The sequence below is a fragment of the Lissotriton helveticus genome, chromosome 2_1, assembly GCF_964261635.1.
Source record: "Lissotriton helveticus chromosome 2_1, aLisHel1.1, whole genome shotgun sequence".
NCBI lineage: Eukaryota > Metazoa > Chordata > Amphibia > Caudata > Salamandridae > Lissotriton > Lissotriton helveticus.
The window spans coordinates 2122494598-2122515750 of NC_136059.1; the positions used below are offsets into that span (position 1 = coordinate 2122494598).

The 21153-nt window shown below is 43.1% G+C and overlaps 1 protein-coding gene across 2 annotated transcripts in view; it reads left to right on the forward strand.

The window, feature by feature from the left end:
- Window positions 1–21153, forward strand: part of WDR17 (WD repeat domain 17) — a 953840-nt gene that overhangs the window by 677216 nt on the left and 255471 nt on the right. For both annotated transcript variants that reach the window (XM_078677682.1, XM_078677683.1), the window contains exon 22: window positions 19687–19826. In XM_078677682.1, coding sequence (XP_078533808.1) covers window positions 19687–19826 — 140 coding nt within the window. The remainder of the gene's footprint in view (window positions 1–19686; window positions 19827–21153) is intronic.

Consider the following 21153-nt stretch of genomic DNA (forward strand, 5'->3'; position numbering starts at 1 on the left):
ACATGGCCATATGCAAATCAGTCTGACCCTGTGCCTCAAGGGAACAGTCCAGCCCGAACTGCCAAGCCATGCCTTCCCTGGACTGGAAACAAGCTTCCGAGGAACGGTTTCTGGCATTACAGCCGTCTTCAGCCCGGCTTGCTTGAATCCAGTGGCAAAGTGAGCAAGGGACTCACGTCTGAGCATACCCTGCCACACTTATGGCGGCCAAAAGCGCTACAAAAGGGGGTGGTGATGGACGGAGCATCTGAACCAATCAAACACTCACACCCAGTCAAAAGATCTGGGTTTAATCCATCACCGTTCTTTAGCCCACTCTGCCACCCAAGTTCAGACATGGCCATATGCAAATCAGTCTGACCCTGTGCCTCAAGGGAACAGTCCAGCCCGAACTGATTGATTCAGATGCTCCGTCCATCACCACCCCCTTTTGTACTAGTTTCAGAATGGAGCCTTTGTTATTGTTATTGCCATTCTACATAGACAATGACAAGAGCAGTGACTACAGATATGCTCTCTTATACTTTACTTTCTTAGTGATAATGACTCCTGCAGATTCCTTACTTGAAACCCTTTCCAGGAACCAAACAGGGTTTGGAATGTTCTTATAACTATTCCTCATGATCGGCTTCAGGTAGAATGTCTATGAATCATTGGTTGCATCTAGTGGTTCTACTGCAAGTGACATATTGACTGCCACATATGGTGCCATGTGCAGGGGTGGAAATGTTATTTATGATTGCCATGGCAATGGCCACAACCCTGCATCCCGTGATTTTTGCCAACAGATTGATCCTAAGTCACTAAAAGGTTGAGGGACCAAACTCAACAGGGCCTCCTTGCATTTAAAATCAAACTCTCCTCCATGTAAAAGCAGAACCAGGTATCAGGCTTGGGGGGGATTTCAAGTTTGACAGACTGGGTACTCTGTTGCATGCAAACACGACAGAGTACCGTATCCGCCAAACTGGCAAACTGCCCACCCTATTTATGGGCTAGAGGGCTGTTAGATTCCTTCAATGGCCTGATGGAATAGGAGCCATAGGAAGAAGGGCTTTGCACCACCTGCCCCAATTAGGTTGGGTGTTCTAATATCTTTTTTTCTGGCCCTCACAACCAAATGAAACATGACAGTATAACAGAAAAAATAAAGAACCTCACACCTGGGAAAAAACTTAGTTGGTAAGGGGGAGGTCATTTCTTTTTTATTTTTCGGTAACAAACTCCGAATTTGAGATTTTACCTTTGAAATACCAAATAGCTGTCACCACCAAAGTTTTGTACAGTGACAGGAACTGCCATGATGGAAGCTCCCATCAAGGTACAGAGCTCACCACTGGCCCAATTCATTTTGTAGATGGTAGTCTGCAGGGAGACAGACATAATATCCTTTAACCCAGGTGGGCAGGAGTACTGTCAGATTAAGATTAAGAGCCAGACTCTAGATCTGGCTCTTAATCTCTCTCCTTGGCAAAGATATTAAAAACATAAAAGTAAGCACCACTCCTCTTGCAATTACAACTCCAGCTGTTTCAGCCGTGTGACAACTTCACCTTGGCTCTTCAGAATCCCCATCTTGATGGGTTTGAAGTCGATACCCAGTCTGTTCAATTGCCGGTTTCAAAACTTGCTTTGGCATAGACTTCCAAAGAAGAGTCCTTGCTCCTGCAGAAGAATTCGTCCTAAGCACTCTTCTGGGAGAGTAGAGTCTGCAGTTTGTGAAACTGAAGTGAAAGAAATTGAGTTATCACCATCTCAGGATTTCATAAATGTTAAGGGAAACATCTTTTACAAGGAAAAATGTGTATGTTTGAGTCTGACTCTGATGAGTTGATTTTCTTAATGTGCTTAACTAGCCCACTAAGGACTGATGAAGATGGGTGTTCTTTGCCCCCGTCAGTCGCTAACACCTATCTGGTCATTTATCTTTTAATGCTATTGGGTTGTATACATCACCAAGATAGAGGTACCTAAACCTGTGGGGTCAGCTGTGGTTAAATATGCTTATTTTGTATCTTTTGCAATGTTATGTTATGTTATGTTATTATGTATTTATAACACGCACGGATACTCAGGAGTGTCCCGGCGCAGAAGCCAGTCTGAAGGAGACAGAAGGGTGTGGAACATGGGTGGATGTTAGTTAAAGAGCAAGTTTTTTGCTGCTTTTTAAACAGCCTAAGGTCTTGGGTGTTTTGCAGTTCATAGGGAAGGGCATTCCAGACTTTGGCCGCCTTGAAAGAAATGGAGCTTCCCCCCATTCTAGCAAGGTGGTAACGTGGTATAACGGTGAGGCATTCCCTGCGGAGCGTAGATGTCTATGAGGCACATAGAAATCAAATCGTCTCCTGAGGTAACAGGGCCCAGATTTATATAAGGCACCATGGGCAAGAGTGAGAGCCTTGAACAGAACACGCTGTCCCACTGGGAGCCAATGCAGTTCCAGGAGATGTTGCTTTGTACCAGACCTACCTGGAATGCCAACAGCACTCTTGCTGCTGCATTCTGGATGGTCTGTAGCTTTTTTAGCTGATAACCAGGAAGGCCGATGCATAAGGCATTGGCATAGTCTACACGTGACAGGATGAGAGCGCGAGTCACCATTTCTTTTGCTAATCTGGGCTTCAATGGCAGGAATTTCCTAAGTGATTTCAGTGTGCCGAAGCACACACCGGCCAATTTTTTTGTCTGTGGTGAGAATCAGAGGTCCTCACTGAACCAGACCCCCAGATTGTTCACTGGGCTCCCCGTTGACTTAGGCATGGGGTAACCTGTAGGCCAGAGGTCATCCCTGAAGTGCGGAGTGAAAGACCCATAGAGGAGGACTTCAGACTTGTCCTCATTGCATTTGAGCTAAGCTCCCGCCAGCCATTTAAAAACTGCTGCAAGACAGGGGACAGGTGATTTTCCTTCCACGTGAAGAGGAGCTGGGTGTCATCTGCATAAGCTATGATCTTTGCACCCAGCTCCTCAGCCAGATAGATAAGTGGCGTAACGTATACATTGAAGAGAATGGGGCTCAAGGTTGAGCCCTGGGGGACTCCCGTGGTTACCTTTCTTGATGCTGAAGAAAACAGAGGCAGCCATACCTGCTATGTCCTGTTTTCCAGAAAGGATTCATTCCAATCCAATAGCAAGCCGGAGATTCCAATATTTGAGAGACGGGCCAAGAGTTGACAATGCAGCACTGTCTCGAAGGCGGCAGAGAGGTCCAATAAAATCAGGGCCGCTCTGCTGCCTGAATCTAGGCATTCCCTAATAGCCTCTGACATCTCAACCAGGGCTGTCTCAGTATGTGGCCCTAAATCCCGACTGGGCTGGGTGGAGACATTGAGCATTGATCTATACAAGCAGCAGCAGAACTCTTTTCTGTTTACGGGGATTTCTCAAGGGAAGCAGGTATTGGGTGACATCCTTCTCTTTAAAGAAGCATTGATGGATCAAAAAAAGGAATTGTGGATTAAACTCCAGTGTGCCTTACCTGTTGAATATTTTTTATAGAGCTACAGTGAATTCTGCTGAGAGACGCAATTTCTTTGCATGATATTGGTGCTTGATTAATACACCTATATATGAGGACCAACAAAAGGGGCAAAAAGATTTACAAGTCTTGGTTTGTGACACTCAACACCGGGCATGCTCAGAATCAATAAATGGTTAAATACAACACACCAAAGACTGTGATTACTTGGTATATACTCAATAATACATCCAACTTGTACACATATTTGAAGAATTGAGTCTCCATATAGCAAGCAACTACATCCATTGTTTCGAGGCCAGTAAGGAGAAGGAATGACCTCCTGTTCTGGTCTTCTTGATGCGCAGTACTGTTGCAAGGGAGAGCTGGGCTGAGCTGAGGGATATTTGGCGTGCGTGGAACGAGAGGCAGTAGTTCATGTATTGTGGAGGGCTTTGTGGGTGTGGGTGAGAAGTTTGAAGGTGAATCTCTTCTCGACGGGGAGCCAGTGTAGTGTCCGCAGGTGTTGGGTGATGTTGGGTGATGCGGCAGTGGCGCAGTAGGTAGAGAATTAGTCTGGCAGAGGCGGGCTGATTTGGTGGTCCATTTTGAGTTCGGGTCCAGGATGATTTTTTTTTTTTTTTGCAGAGTTTTATATAGCGCGAACAAGACCCGAACCGAATCAGGTATCAGAGCGCTTTACATAGCACCAGTTACGTTACATGAGGAGGGACGCACATTCATTTTTAGGCACGGGGAGATTAAGTGATTTGCCCAGAATCACAGGAGGTTTTGGCGTCGTTACCGAGACTCGAACCCAGATCCCCAGGTCCGAGGTCGATCGCCCTAGCTGTTAGGCCAACTCCTCTCGAGGTTGATTCCGAGGTTGCCTGCGTAGTCAGTCGGGGAGGGATGGTTGCCGAGGGCAGGGGGCCACCAGGTGTTGTTCAAGGTGTCAGTGTGTAGGCCCATGATGAGTACTTCGGTTTTGTCCGTGTTTAGTTGTAGGCAGCTGTTTTTCATCCACCTAGTGACTGCTTCCATTCCTTCTTAAAAGTCGTTGTTTGGAGATGTTGTGCCTCATTGGATAGGGAGAGGATGAGTTGGGTGTTGTCTGCTTACGTTACAATGTTGAGTCTGTGTGATCTGACGATGGATGCGAGCGGGGCCATGTAGACATTGAACAGGGTGGGGCTGATGGAGGGGCTGATGGAGGATCCTTGGGGGACTCCGCAGGTGGTTGTTGTGGGATCCGAGGGGAAGAGAGGGAGTCTGACTCACTGCTTTTTGCTGGAGAGGAATGAGCAAATAAAGTTGAGGGCTTTGGTTTAGATTCCTGCGTTGTGGAGTCTGTGGGCTAGGGTGCATTGTAAGACTGTGTAACACTGTGTTGAAGGCTGCGAAGAGGTCCAGGAGAATGAGGGCTACAGTCTCTTCTCTGTCGAGAAGGGAGCGGGTGTCATCAGTCACGGCAAGAAGGGCAGTTTCAGTGCTGTGGTTCTTCCTGAAACTTGATTGGGAGCAGGCGAGGATGTTGTTTTCTTCAATAAAGGATTTGAGTTGACTGTTGACAGCTTTTTCAATGACTTTCTTGATGTAGGTGGGATCCGCCAAGGTTTTTTTCAGGAGAGGGCCAGACTTCCTGAAGCAGTTTCCTTTGTAAAGCATCCAACATGTTTGATTGCCCATCCATGAGATTTTTTCCATGTGTTGAATGGCTAGACAAATTAGGAGGATCAGATGGAACAGGTCAATATTTTCTTAAGTTCATCCTTGATAAAGGTGGTGTAGTGTGGGGAATAGCTGGGAAGGAGTATGGTGGCACTGGATGATCTGTGGATGATCTGTAATGTCTGGACACATGCGTCTAAAAACAAAAAATAATAAATGACATAAACGTAGTATACAACAAAAATATACAGTGGAAGAATGTCCGTTTCCAATTGTCAACAGCTCAAATCAATGTAACCTATGTTATTACTGGCACATTTTCTAGGCTTGTTGCCTGTGAATATGGATCATCAATGTTATCGTCAAATTTCCAACTCTGTGGGTATGTGCTAATTGTTAAACATCACAGCGGGTCTTCCTCAGAACTATACAAATGTGAACATCCTGTGTGAAAAAAACAAATCTGTTTGGTGTGCAGTGTTAAAAAATCCAAATCACAGAAGAACGCATGTGATTAACCTGGATAGAAAATTGCCTGTAAGTGGTCCTTTTGGAAAAAAGACTCCTCCAGGCTTGGATCAAGTGCAACTATGGATTTGCTTTTCCATTTGCAACTGTGCACTCTGGGCCCGATTCACAAAACTAACTTAAGACAAAATCCTAAATTTACTACCATTTTGGTATTCACAGAAGGCACTTACTTACTCATTTTGATATTCACAGAAGGCACTTACTCATTTAGGTATTCACAGAAGTTAGGAGTCTCAATTTAGGAGTAGTAAAGTTAGGACTCCTAACTTTAGGACTCCTAAATGTCTTCTGTGAATACCGAAAGTCTTAAAGTTAGGATTTTTCTCAGTTTAGGAGTAGTAAAGTTAGGACTCCTAACTTTAGGACTCCTAAACTGAGAAAAATCCTAACTTTAAGACTTTTCAGTATTCACAGAAGGCATTTAGGAGTCCTAAAGTTAGGACTCCTAACTTCTGTGAATACCAAAATGAGTAAGTGCCTTCTGTGAATACCAAAAGTCTTAAAATTAGGATTTTTTCTCAATTTAGGAGTAGTAAAGTTAGGACTCCTAATTTTAGGACTCCTAAATGTCTTCTGTGAATACCGAAAGTCTTAAAGTTAGGATTTTTCTCAGTTTAGGAGTAGTAAAGTTAGGACTCCTAACTTTAGGACTCCTAAACTGAGAAAAATCCTAACTTTAAGACTTTTCAGTATTCACAGAAGGCATTTAGGAGTCCTAAAGTTAGGACTCCTAACTTCTGTGAATACCAAAATGAGTAATTGCCTTCTGTGAATACCAAAATGGTAGTAAGTTTAGGATTTTGTCTTAAGTTAGTTCTGTGAGTCGGGTCCTCTTACAACTACGAGTGCCTGGCAGCACCCGTCATACAGCTCCTGCTTGCTCCTTTCTCCTCTTGAAACTGACAATGATTGTTTTTTTTGTTCTTTTGACAGGCCCAGTAGCTGCTAAGTGCCCCTGTGCCGCTCCGTTATTTTTTCTTCGCTTCTGCGTGCACAAACTTTGATAAAAAAAAAAAAATTGGCAATCTTTCCAACATGCAGTCAGACTGTGTTGTGGTTTTACCATGAATGGAGCTCCCTTGGTCCTTTTTATTTCCAGACAAATGCAGCAACATGCATGTGTGCCCGGGTAATGGCTACAGTTTAGCAAATTATATGTAACCTTGAGACCTCTCACTTCAAAAAACCCAATATGAACATCAGAAATTCCCCATAATCTGCCATTACATAGACAGTAGCAATTGACATTTCAGATGCTAAAAACTGCAGAGAAAAGGATTATTTTCAGGCGCTGACCCAGAAGAAGATGATATGGCGCTATGGCCGGGGCTGCTGACTTTGGAACTGGGGAAACAGTTTGAGTCCCTGTGTCTGCTCAACTTCCTGTGATTCTAGGTAAATCGCTTAATCTCCTTGTGTCTAGCACAAAAATAAAACTAATAATGTGACATTGAGTAATGTAATGGGTGCTTAGGTAAAAAGCTCCAATAACTTTGGGTTGAGTTCAGGCTATATATAAAATTGCAAAAGGAATAGCCCAAATCCAAACAAAGCACTCGATGTGCTGTTATCCTTTAACTTTACAGACACGAGCAGTCCCTGTGTGTCGGGAAAAAGGGAGAGCTTATTTTGTGACTATACAGGAACAGAGTTCAGACATTTGGGGGAGAAAGTATGTGGTACATTACTTTTGACTTTGCTCATTAGGAAAAATGTCATGACATTGTAGCCAAGACAGGAACAGGATAAATAAAGAGCAATGAGATATTTCATCAGAAAACTCCAAACTAACCGCTATAACTTTTGTCTAGATTTTTTAAAGATAAATGCTTAATGGACCTTGGCCTGGCTTCAGAGGCTCTATGCTACCAGCTAAGGGTACTGAGCTGAACATGAAGTCATTGTAGTGTTGTGAGACTATGTGCGCTAGGACCTTTGTGGTTCTGGACGGACTCAACCCAGGCGCTCAAGTTGATGAGAAGCAGTTTGACATTAGTGTGTGTGGAGTTGAAGCCCTGCTGCAGCCCATATATGGCCCTCGAAGAAGTTGAATGCCCTGTGAAGGAACACATTTGAGAAGCCTGCCATAGAAACCCTGGTAAGGTCAAAATAAGAGATATTGCTCCACAGCCTAACACAGAGACATCATCAATATAAAGCAAAATGCTGAAGGCAGCCACACTATGTATTTTGCAGAAAGCTAAAGGCAGTGAGGAACAAGCACAGGAGGCGAAATTGTTACTTAACATCAAGAAAAAAGATGGTGCTTTACAACCTCCGATTGGGCGTGATGACCCAAGTACAAGCACATGACCAGTGCTTACAGAAGGTACTAGCCCAGAAGAACAGCTGCCGTCGTCAGCGCAGCATATGCTTTCGACATCAGTGGAAAAGAACACAGTACGATGCAGCTGTGTTTCTGAAACCACTACCGCCGTTCGACATCGCTAAGAAGAGAATATTGGCACCAGATGTACTGCATGTATCTAGAAGTTCAGTGACTTCATAGATGCCCTAAGAGAGAAGTAGAGGACAAGGAAATCACTAGATTTTTTAAGAACCTTGCCTATGAATGAGTGAAAGAAGTGATAAAGGAAATATCACAAGCTTATGCAGTATCATACCTTCAAACCATGGAAGTGTTAAAGTCAAGTTCAATCCGATGGATCGAATGTGTACTATAAAAGGTACATTTTCAATCATGCAATCGTGCAAGGAAGAAGACTGGTGAGACGATGGACAAGTTTGTTCAGAGACTTGATGTGCTTTTCAAACACTGCAAGTTTAGTGAATGTAATGATAAAAAAGCCATATGTCTCCGAGTTATTGATGACTGTCTTTCAGACTCTTTCAAAAGACGCATGTTGAGAGAGACAATCAGGTTAGAGAAAGTACTAATGACTGCAAGTGCTGAGGAAAGAGCAGATCGACATGCCACTGATATTGAAGCTGAAACATCAAAAATGATTCAGTGTTGGTCATGAAAAGCAACCACAAGTACAAGGTAGATGCGTGCAAGTTGACACCTCCAAAGAAGAAAAAGCGGTGTTTCCGATGTGGGTTATCATTTCCCCTTGAAGACAAATGTCCAGCTATAGGATAAATGTGCAAAGGTTGCGATAAAGAAAACCACTTCATAACGATTTGCAGAGCGAAACTAACTACATCACAGGAAGAAGAGAAAATGGATGCCAGAAGGTTCCAGAAACATTCTCACCACGCACACAGGCCCAAAAAGCAAAATCAGTTGTGACAAGTAGAAACCAGACAAGGTCAATCATCATCAAGTTCATCCTACAAAGGCTTGTCAACGTCATTATTGAGTGCCATTGAAGAAAAGGGGTGTGCGATAATGATATTCAGCAAAGAACGACAGGTACATGTAGGTTTGTCTGCTTGTAATGAAGAACAAAAGATAAAGGTGATCCACCACATGAAACAACGGAATTCATTTATACATTGCCTAATGTTAGCCTTAGCATTCTTGGCGTGGTTTCCCCCTACTTTTTGCCTCTACTTCCTGCATTTTGGACTGTGTGATAGATTTAGTTTTTGCTGGCCTAGATGCTTTGAGCACTTAGCCAATGCTGATCAGTGTCAAAGTGCAAGTTCTCCGTGTGTAAAATGTAATTATGATTGGCATATTTGATTTACTGGTAAGTCCCTAGTAAAGTGAACTGAGTGTGCCAGGGCCCGTAAGTCAAATACTACTAGTTAGCCGGCATCACTGATTTTGCCATCCACATGAATAGCCCTGTAAATGTGTTTCAGACCTACCACATTAGTGTCTGTGCGCGCAGTTTTAAACTGCCATGTGACCTGGCAGGTACACCCACTTGTCAGGCCCTAACTTTCCCTTTTCTTACATGTAAGGCACCCCTCAGGTAGGCCCAAGTTACCCCCATGGGCAGAGTGTATTTTATGTTAAAGGTAGGACATTTACTGGTATGTTATACGTGTTCTAGTAGTGAAATGCTGTGTACTTCATTTTTACTATTGAAAGGCTGTCTGTCCCATAGGTTAAAATTGGAGCTGCACTGTAACATCTTTCAAGTGTAACTACCCATTGGGAAAAGATTGAGAAATGGAATTTAGTTTCTCGAAACTCAGAATTTAGTAACACTTCTTTCAGTAAAGGTGGGTTTTAAATTGTGTGTTTGAAAATGCCACTTTTATAAAGTAGCCATTTTCTTCTTTAACCATTCTGTGTGCCCCTGTCTGTTTGTGTATTCATTTTTTGGTTTTGGAGTGACAGTAGCTGGGGATGTGCATTCACTCTAGACAGTCCCATGGGGGGAAGGGGGGAGGTGTTCCCTACTTTTCCTGGGTGGCTCATAGTTGGGCTGAATAGATCTGGTCTGCATTTAGAGTAGTGGGGGGAGTTTCACTAGCACCCGAAAAGGCTGTCTCCTTTGCTAATGTAGTGAGGCTGGGCCAGAGAGGACAGAACTGGTTGGGACTGGGCTCAGAGACGCGTGCCACAAAAAGACCAAAAAGAAAATAGGCTATGAGTATTGGACCTTAAACCCCCGAGAATTGGATCATACCTGAACTCAAGATGAACCTCTGCCAAGGAGAAGAGCTAGTGAGCTGTAAGGAGGAGTACTGCCCCTTTGTTGTGTGTGCTTTGCTGGGTTGGCCTGCAGTTTGCTGCTTTTGCCAAGGAGAGGGCATACTTTGCTGTGAACCTGCTTGAAGAAGAATCTCTAAGGGCTTGTGTGTGCTTGCCTCCCGTTTTGAAGTCTCACTGCCACAGAAACAACACCTGCAACCCACTGACCAGCACCTGGACTTCCCTTTGCACTCTTGTATTCAAAAGGGCATCAATTCCAGTTCCTGGGCTGTGAAAATGGTGAGGTTGGTGCTGCAAAGCAAGAAGTACAACTCTGACGCCTTCAGTAATGCCGCCAGTGATGCTGCAACCTGCAACGAGGTCGGGTACCTCTTGTGAAGTGCACAAGGCACCGCCCTACCTACATCGCAGCTCAGACGCCAGCACTTGCACCAATGCCATCACGGAGCAGATAACCAATGGGAGAGGCTTCACGAACTCTTCGATGTTGCACCGCCTCACCAGAACTGACGCCTCATCGCTAACACCACCTAACTTCTCCTGTCCTGGATTAGACACCTTGCCTCCTCACAAACTCTACAACTTGCCTCTTCCATGGCAGAAATGAACCGGCTTCTCTTGGCACCACGCCTAAGCTCCACAACGCCGTGCATAGCCTGTTGACTTCGTTTCCAAGGTACTGTTGTTTGGGAGGGTCCGTGTGACCCCGTGCTCGACTTGCCCACCTCATGGTTGGTGCCATATTTTGGATTTGTGCCTGTCACGACATTGTAATTGCCCCAGGTGGACCTATTTTGTTTCTACAGTTCTATTTTTGAAGTAACCATTTTAAAAGTGATATCTTGATACATGTATGTTGGATTTTTGTCATTTTGGTCTTCGTGGTTTAGATAAAGATACTTTATTTTTCTAAACCGGTGTGCTGTTAATTTGTGGAATCTTCACTGTGTTATTGTGTGTTTGGAGTACCAATATTTTACACATTGCCTTCAGGACAAGCCAGTATGCTTGTGCAAAGCTACCAAGGGGATGAGCAGGGATTATCTGAAGTGTGTAATCCCCTTACCTTGACTAGTAGGAAGGGTACCTACTTGGCAAAGGTGCCTACCTCTGCCAACTAGAAACCCCCATTTCTAACACCTGAAGATTACAATAAAGGTTAACGGTTGCCCCATTACCTTTATCATGGACAGTGGTGCATCCATTAACATCATGCCAGTCAAACGGTCCAACAGCCTGTGCCATGCCTCAAACCGTCAAACACTAAAGTATATATGTGGGCTGTTTCTAAACCATTGCAGAGTCACAGATCTTTTATGGTGACAATGAGATACAAAACGGTATTAGTGTAATCATCAATTCATGTTCAAGGAGCCTCGTCCAGTGCATACCTACTCAGTTTTGCCACCACTGCTGACATGGGACTGGTATATCTCAATTACAACTTCCACACTCAATCCAAAGTTGGAAGTCAGTTTCCGTCAATTTTTCATGGCCAGGGAAGCTTAAATGCATCTTCCCATCAATGCCAATATTTGCCCTGTTGCCCAGCATTACCACAGAGTTGCTTTCCACTTGTAAGAAGCAGTTGAGAAAGTACTAGAAATGCTCTTGATGTTAACAATAACAATGATTTCCCTGGGGTAAGCTTGAGCCTGTGCTTCCTAGACAAAAGAGGTACTCATGGTCATAAGATGGATTTGGAATAGACCGTCAATTTAATGGATACCCATGTATCCTGCTCTGCACAATCCTCAAATTCTTAACAAAGCTCTAAGAACACCTACATCGTATAATTCAGAATGTTTGTGAAGTATTTGAATAACTGTGTTATATACATTGTATATATGCAAAATCTGCACAGGATTATTCAGAGCAGGATATATGGGTATCCTTTAAATTGAAAGCCCTTTCTAAATCAACCTTATGGCCAAGAGTACCTCTTTTACCTAAGTACCACATGCTCAAGCTTCCCCAAGGGAAACATTGTTTTTCTTAATAAACACTTACCTGAGTGCCTAGGGCCTCTAGGTTGACCATTAATTTGTTTTCCCCCTAGAAACGCTGTTGAAGCATATCATCATTGAGCACTCCACCAGTCCTATGCCATGGGTTTCGCCCATAGTGGTGGTGTCAAGAAAGGTCAGTGGAGGTGTGGTGGGCATCTGTGTTGATATGCACCAGGCCAGCATAGCAATTGAGATAGAAAGACATCATGGTCCACACAAAGCAGACATGATCATGCAACTGAACAGTGGCAAAGTCTTCTCCCATCTTGACCCGAACAAAGGATACCATCAACTTGAGTTGGAAGAAAACTGCAGGTACATCACTACTTTTTCAACTCATGTTGGTTTGTTCAGATACAAAATGCTGAGCTTGACGTGTTGTCAGCTGCAAAAGTATTTCAGGATGTTATATCTCGTATAATTCAACCTGTCACACATACTTTTAACTACAGTGATGAAATGCTGGTGTTTGGGACAACATAAAAAGAGCGTGACAAGGCTCTTACGCAAGGGTGCCAGTTACTTGCTGATGCAGGCCTCACTCTAAATGCAAGAAAGTGTGAGTTTCACAAAACCAAACACAAATTCTTTGGGCACAAATTTTTTGATGGGGGAATGACTTCTGACCCAGATAAAGTGTGAGCACTGTCAGCTACCTTCCACCCACAAGATGCCACCATGCTGTGATCCTTCGTAGGCATGACCAGTTATTGCTCAAGGTAAATTTGTGACTTTGCTTCTGTAAGTGCCCCAGTGAGAAACTTGAGAAAACGAGACATCCCTTTCCAGTGGTCTGCTGAATGTGTTCAAAGCTTCAACAGAATAAAACATACAATTGAAAATGTCACTGAGTTGGCCTATTTTGACCCCAAGTTGCATAAGAAATTCACTGTTGATGCAAGCCCTGGTGGGGCGGGGCGCAATCCTTGCTCAACATAATGGTCATCCGAATGCTCAGAGACACATTGCGACCTATGCTAGTTGAAGCCTGTCTGGCACAGAATTTGCTTATTCTCAGCCAGAGAAGAAGATTCTGCAGTGCTGCAGTGTTGGCCTATGAGCATTTTCATGTGTTGTGTCACCTACAGTTTGTCACAGTGGATCTAAAGGTACAGATACAGAACAATGCAGAAATTGCAGGTGTGGCGGCTTCATAGAGCTCTGCTCAGTCACTTCCGGGGAGATATGAGGTTGTCTCGAAACCATGTGGCACGTCTGGCAGCAAGAAAGCAGGAGCTTTTCTTTGACGATCTCTGAAAAAATTGTGGCACATGGGATCTGCGGTTAGATAGAGTATCCACCAGAAAGAGCATTATTGAGGGTTGGTAACTTGATCTTTTCTACAATAGTTGTTTCTGTGAGTATTGACTTTTGTTTTGTGCACATGAAGTTTATGAATTCATTGAATCTTGTGCACTCAAGAAAAGGATGCTTTTTTCTAAATCTAAATCTGTGGTCACACATTCTAGATTCTTTTTGCAATATGATAGTTTTTCATCATTGATTTTTATTTTTATTTATTTTTAACAGATTTTTTTACACTTCTTGGGACCTGTCTCCTTTGTAGCCATCTCGTAGTCATCTTATCACCACTTTTTTCTGTGATTTCTTTTTCCATGGATCAAAACTAGTGACTTTGGGTAAATTTATTTTAAACCGTCATCGAAACACATTTAATTACACATTTAAATGTGATTAACACAACTCACCAGTGGCAGCTGGCAGAGATCGGAGGTGGCGGCGGGGACGTTAGAAAAATAAAAATAAAAATGGACTTACCTTACTACCGTGTCTTCCCTCTGTTGTCTCTCTGCGACCGGAACTGAAGCAGGAAGCAGTGAAGCACACAGGCTCCCCAAAGCCAATTACAACGCTGATGTCAACAGCTTCATGATTGGTCTAAGTGGCGTGGTTCAGTACTATGCCTGTGCATGTTCTCCACTGGGCTGTTATGCAGCCTAGTGGAGAACATGCTAAGTGCCCATGACTCTTTAGCCAGCCCAATTCAGCCACCAAACTGTCATGCGCACTTACAGAATGCCCACCGCTTCTCCCCATGCTCCTCTGTAAAAAAAGGTGTCCCTTCCTCCACATAAACAATCATTAAACAATGGCGACTTGCTACTTTTAAGTGTGATGCAGAATTCAAATAACAACTTCCTGCAAATAAACAATCATTGCCTGAAACAAAGGCACTCTTGCACTATGGTGCCTGCGTTGGCGCCAGGCAGCTAATTTTAGCGCCAGTTCTAGGGAAAACACAGGGGTGCACCATATTGTAGGAAATACAGTGCATCCCTGCATTTTGAAATTGTCAGAGCGCAGCGCTGCCAAAGTTACCACTGCTCCATGCCACAACATTTTCTAGTAAATATGCTCCTTAATGCATTAATTCCGATTAACAAAAGGGCGATGAAGGCTACATGGATGAACCCCTTTACGATCCAGAAACTGTGTTGTCGTCGATCTGCACTGTCCATCATCGTTGAGGCAAAGTTGAGGATTGGTATCGCCATCGAAGGGCAATGCAGCGGTTTTGATTGGTGCAAAGTCATTTTCGATGGTTCCGGACAGCATAAATCATTTTTCAAGAGCTCAGGTCTCAATTGGCACCACTTGGTAGGGCAGGACTCACAGATGCAGTTCAGGTGCTATTGCAGAGTTGAAGGGAGTCTTTCATGGATCTGAGACTTCAGAACAGGGGGCAAGCCAGAAAGCTCTTGGGGTTAACGTAAATGTTAATGCTAAAGATGCTTATAGAGCGCTCGAATACCCATCGATGTCTTGGCACTCGCTCTGTTGTCCATTGAGATGGAGGACACTCTACAAATTGAATAACCTGGTTTTTAAGGCTTTTTGAAAAGCAACAAGATTTGGTGAAGTTTTTAAATTGAGAGGCAGGGACTTTCAGGCTTTGGTGGCTCTGACCTCGAAGCTGTGGCCACCCCAGGAGGTTTTGTTAAATCTGGGGATAACCAAAATTTCGCATAGACCTGATCGTATGGTCCTTTTTGGGATATGCCAGTTAAGAGAATTCTTTAAAGAGCTGGACCCAGATTGTTCAACACTTTTTTGGTGATGAATAGTGCTTTAAAGATGATTCTCTGTTTGACTGGGAGCCAGTGCAATTTCTTGAGTGCCTTGGATGCTGACTGAAAATTGGGAATTTTGGGAGCAGTCGAGCAGCTGCGTCTGTACCGTTTGTTATTTATTCAATTGTCGTTGTTGCATGTTACGGTATAAGTTGTTACACTAGTCAAGTTTTACAAGAACAAGCAAAGTAGCAACTGTTTTCTGATGGTAAGCTGAAATCTAGAGGAGAACTTTTTAATGGTTTTTAGGACATAAAATGCAGAGCAAATCAGTGAGTAGTTTACATGGTCAATATATGACAGTTTGCTATCTGGTATAACCCCTAAGTTGCTGACTTTCCTGACTGGGGCCAGGAGTGGGCCCAGGTCTTGTGGCCACCAGTTCAGAGACAAAAGGAGTTTGATTACCAAATGGAAGACGCTGCATCTTCCCTGAGTTCAGTTTCAGACAGCTTTTGCTCATACAACCACTGACTACTAACATGCAGTCGTGGAATCTCTGTCTGTCTGCTTTAGTGTCATTGCTGGCCAGGGAGATGATTATTCGAGTGTCTTTGGCATAAGAGGTGAGGGAATAGCCAAAGGACCTAAATAAATTGGTGAGTTATGTGACATAGACATTAAACAGAGTTGTACTTAGCGATGATCTTTGAGGGACCCCTCATTTATAAGAGATGGAAGGTGAGACAAAATCACCTAGGGCTAGAGATTGTTCACGGCCTGTGAGGAAGGAGCTGAGCAGATCTACTAGCCAAGAAAAACAACTGAGCAACAACCTATGGTTAAGCGCATAGAAAGCAACTGATAAGTCAATTAGGATGAGTACTTCTCTTCCTCTTTGATCTACAGAGATTCTTACCTCCTCTGTGGCTTTAATGAGAGCTGTCTCGGTACTGTGTCCATATCTAAATCCGAATTGGGTAGGATCCAGGAGGTTACTGTTTTCAATGTATTTGGTTAATTGTTTGTTCACTCTGGATTCAAGTGAGATGGGTCCAGTCCTTGTCCTCAGCAGGGCAGAGATCTGCAGCCAGCAGAGCACCACAACAAAGCCAGAAAGCAGTTCTTGCAGAGCAGCAGTTAAGGAGAGGGGCAATCCTTCTAGCACAGCAGTCTTTACTCCAGGCAGAGTTCCTCACAGGTCGAGTAGTGTACTCTGTTGGTAGGGTGAGAACCACAATACTTATACCCAGTTGTGAATTTGAAGTGGGAGTGACTTAAAAGCAAGCCCTTGAAGTGCACAGGTTTCCCCTTCTTCCCAGCCCTAGCTCCAGACTATCAGTATGAGGTAACCAACCCTTTGTGTGGGAAAAAGGACACTACCTATTCAGGTATGTCAACTACCCCTCCCTGCCCAGGTAGACCTATTAGAATGCAAATGAGTTCTCTTTCACACCCACCCTTCCTGTGTTTGTAGCTGTCTAGAGGGGATGCACAAAGTTTAGCTGTCACCCACCCCATAGGTGTATTGGAGTCAGGCTGCAGCACACAGAGCAGTAAGAGCAGAGAAATGTCCACTTTCTAAATGCGGTATTTCTAAAACAGTAATGTTAAATCTAACTTTACCAGTAAAAAGGCTTCATAATTATCATTCCAAAGATATGAAACATGATTCAGCTACTCTTTTCTATTCAGGAATTACAGCTCACAAAATCTACTAAGAAATTCCCAGTGGGCCTCACAGTATTGAAAAAAGAATTTTAGTTTTTGGCAATACCAGGACATGTACAACTTAAAAGTACATGTTCTACCTTTTAGTTACAAAGCACCCTGCCCTTAAGGCTAACTAGGGCCTACCTTAGGGGTGACTAATGTGTAATAAAAGGGCAGTTTAATGCTTGGCAAGTGATTTTAAATGTCAAGTCGAAGTGGTAGTAAACTGCACACACAGGCCTTGCAATGGCTGGCCTGCCACAGGTTTGGAAGGCTACTTGCGTGGGTGGTACAACTGGTGCTGCAGGCCACTAGTATAATTTAGATCACAGCCCCTGGGTATATGGTATACCACTTTACAAGGGACTTATAAGTAAACAAAATATGCCAATTGTGTATACACCAAAACTTACTATGTTTAGGGGTGAACCACTTGCAATTTAGCACTGGTTAGCACTGGTAAAAGTGCTCAGAGCCCTAAGACCAACAAAAAGATACTATTTCTAAAGACAGTGGTCCCTAGACAGTCAAGTTGAACGTATAAAAATAAATATAGGCTCAATAGTTTCTATATTCTTTGTCCAGCTGGACAGAATTTAATAATTGAGATGTAGATTTGAAGTCAATATCTATACAAATTCAAGTGGGACACAACCTGCATCCTACTACCACATTTGTACAGCATACACAAAAAGGAGTTACACACAGGAGTGAAAAAGATTCAGGCAAGGAAACAGAATCGGCGAACAATGAGTAATTGCAGACTGATATGGTGATTGTACACTATTGCGACACTTTATACAGCGTATTCAAAAGGCATATAGTGTATATTTTGTCAAAGGCGTTTCGATCCCTAACTGGGAATAAAGGGATCATCTTCAGGACATTAGCATACATGCCTGTAAACATTGCATTATTTCAACAGTCGCTAGGAGCAGTGGGAAGAAGGGGCTCCTGAGTAGAACGGCAGTTAAATCTGACCGCGTATTGTGGTGGAAGGAGCCATGAATGGGGACCTTGCTCAAATGGGAGACGATACGTCTCCCATTTGAGCAAGGACCCCATTCATGGCTCCTTCCCCCACAATGCGCGGTCATATTTAACTGCTGCTCTACTCAGGAGCCCCATACATCTCCCATTTGAGCAAGGACCCCATTCATGGCTCCTTCTCCCACAATACGCGGTCAGATTTAACAGCCGCTCTACTCAGGAGCCCCTTCTTTCCACTACTCCTAGCGACTGTTGAAATAATGCAATAATGCAACAGCAAAAGGAGGAGGTAAGAAGGCAAAACGTTAGTGGGAAGACCACCCTAATGACAAAAGGTCTTACAGCCAGAAGAGACGGTAGTGACATCATATACCCTTTGTCTTTAATGACATCGCACAAAGACATTTTATGACCTATGACCCTGAATCTTTTCAGGCAGTGAATTCACATCAGATTTACCCTGTTGAATAGACAATAACTGACACCTCTGAAGTTCCATAAGTACATTATTACTATCACAACCAATTACAGACAAACCTCAGTTCGAGATAGTGTCTACATTAGTTTGCTGATATGATCTTTCAGACTGGGGTAGCTTAATACAATCCTTAATTGTAGCTTGTGAGCAAAGCGAGCAAGCCAGACTTCTTCTAGGATGGTTCTGGTGGTTCCTTCCTATCAGACGTTTTTTAAAAAACATGGTTAATAATAATGCATTTTAAAGCATAATTTTCACGTACATTAGCTAAAAAGCTGTAGACTCTGAAAGGGTACTTTTGAAAAAGTCAAATCCTTTCATGGTGAGCCAAGTGAATAAAATCTGAGGCTCTACAGAGGTTTACCTAATTTTATTCAAAACATGCTATGTGTGCCCCAAATGTCAAATAATACCCCCATTGTGCCGGGAACAACATTTTTTCATGGATACCCCCACTTGCCATGAGTGACTCCTTTTGCCAAAAAGTATATACAATAATTTTGCCAATAATCCTGTACATGTATGTCAAAACTAGCCTCTACTATGTCAGGGCAAGCATTTTTTCATGGTTGCGCCCCTCCAAAATACCACGAGTGTCCTCCCTTGTGCCAAGAATTATCTCCAATGGGCCAGTGCCCTCAGTGTTCCACAACTGCCCCATTTTGCCATTAATTACCTCTAGTATCACTGGTATGCCATTATCAGAATTTTGTCACAGGTACCTGTCATACTTAAAATAACAGCTAGTATGCCAACTCTAGTTTTTTGTCATGTGTGTCTCTGTAAGACAATAATTACATAGTATCCCAGGGCCAATGGCACACATTCAAGCCTAACACCCCATTCTCTCTCATGCTCACTTAAATTCACTCACTCACATTCATTCTCACTCACTCATTCATTCTCACTTACACTTATGCATTCTCACTGTCTTGCACTAACACTCACGTGTTCACATTCACTTGCTCTTACTCTGACTTACTTACAGTTTCTCACCCACTCGCTCCTTTATTCCCTATCAGTCTCACTTTCCATCCTGTGTGGTCAACGGTTGCAAGGTGTAAGCCACTGGGGTTGCAAGAGGCACGCCAGCGATAGCAGTTATAATGCCTTGTGACCTCTAAATGACATCCATTGTTGGAGAGTTATCTTTTTGTTTTGATACAAAATGTCACATACATTTCCTGAGCAGTACCAGTGTAACTGAAGCTATGATTTTTCTATTTCTGCAGCTCGCCATGGCCAACCTTATTCGTGGGAATGAACTTGAGTTGGCAGTCTGTGTGGGTACAGTCATAGGAGAGAGTGCATCACAAGCAACATATTATGCACTTGAATTACTAGCAAGGAAATGTATGACTGTGACAACATGGTAAGATACTCCATTTAAAAGGATATTGTTTAAATTAATGAGTTTGCTTTATTGATGAACATGTATTCCGAATAGTGAGCCTCAGGTGCTAAAGGAGGTTGTCAAGCTTGCATTTGGCCTAACTTCAGGGTTTGTGAATGCAAAAAATACTTTCTTGTGATGGAAAGGTGATGGAAAAGTTTTCCCAACTTGTGAAAGGGGTTCTGCAACTCATTTTGAATCCCAATTAAGAAACAGTGTGAAGAGGCTTCCTATTTGCGATGTGCAATAACATCTATCAATAGTTTATGACACCGTGGCAGTTGCAAATCATTGATCAAATTATGAGTTGGGGTTAGTATCTGATTTGCTCAAGGAAAGCTGCCTCACAGCAGATACTCTGGGATTCGTGTTGGGCAGGCTCACATGGGATAGAGGATGCTTTAATTAAGTTAAATGTTACCCACATGAGAATATCAACACAAGGATGGAGGTGTGTTGTATTCTGCAGGCCACCATCTCTGTGTTTGTAGCCAATTACAGGGTATTGCAAATAGTGACCTTATTAATATCCATTAGGCAGTTTGTTTTTCAAACAATGGGCATTTTGGGCAGCAATAGGCCTCTCCTTGTTGGCATTTTATGATACCATCTGTCGCATTCTCCCCAGCCTGGTAGCATACAGATGACGAAGCCACTCATGGAGTTCTGTAGTGCACGTTTTTGTTCTTCATAGTGCAACCGTTAACTGCAAGTACTGCATCATAAACTTTATTAACCGCACCCAGACACACCTAAAAGATTAAGTCATTCTCCTATGGAGATACTTCATCTCCCCTTTTGTTAAATAAATGTACAAATATTACATCAATACATTAAAGTTCCTCAATGAGACATCGAAGTGCTTGAGCCAATCTTCCAGATCTCATCGTGTGAGGTTGATGAGGCAAAAGAGAGAGGCCTACCTCATGTACAGGTGATGAAGAGGCAGGTGTATGAATTGGGCTCTCCAGACTCTCATGTGGTCATGTCTCACTTCTAACATATGGAGCCGAGGAACATTGTTGCAATTGCTTGAAATGTGACAAGTCTCCTGTGATGGACTTTCGGGGATGGTGAGCAGTCACTATATGTCCTTTGCTTGTCAGTCAGTCAGTCAAACCACTTTATTCGGCTAACAAAAGCCATAAAAGTAGACCACAAACAACAATTATCATACAAAAAATACATACAATCATATAAGTACATTTTGGGTTCAATGGAATATTCCATATACAAACAATAAAAAATACTGATAAAAAGTGTCTTATAAATCATTGATGAGGCAATAAAAATATTATATCAATAT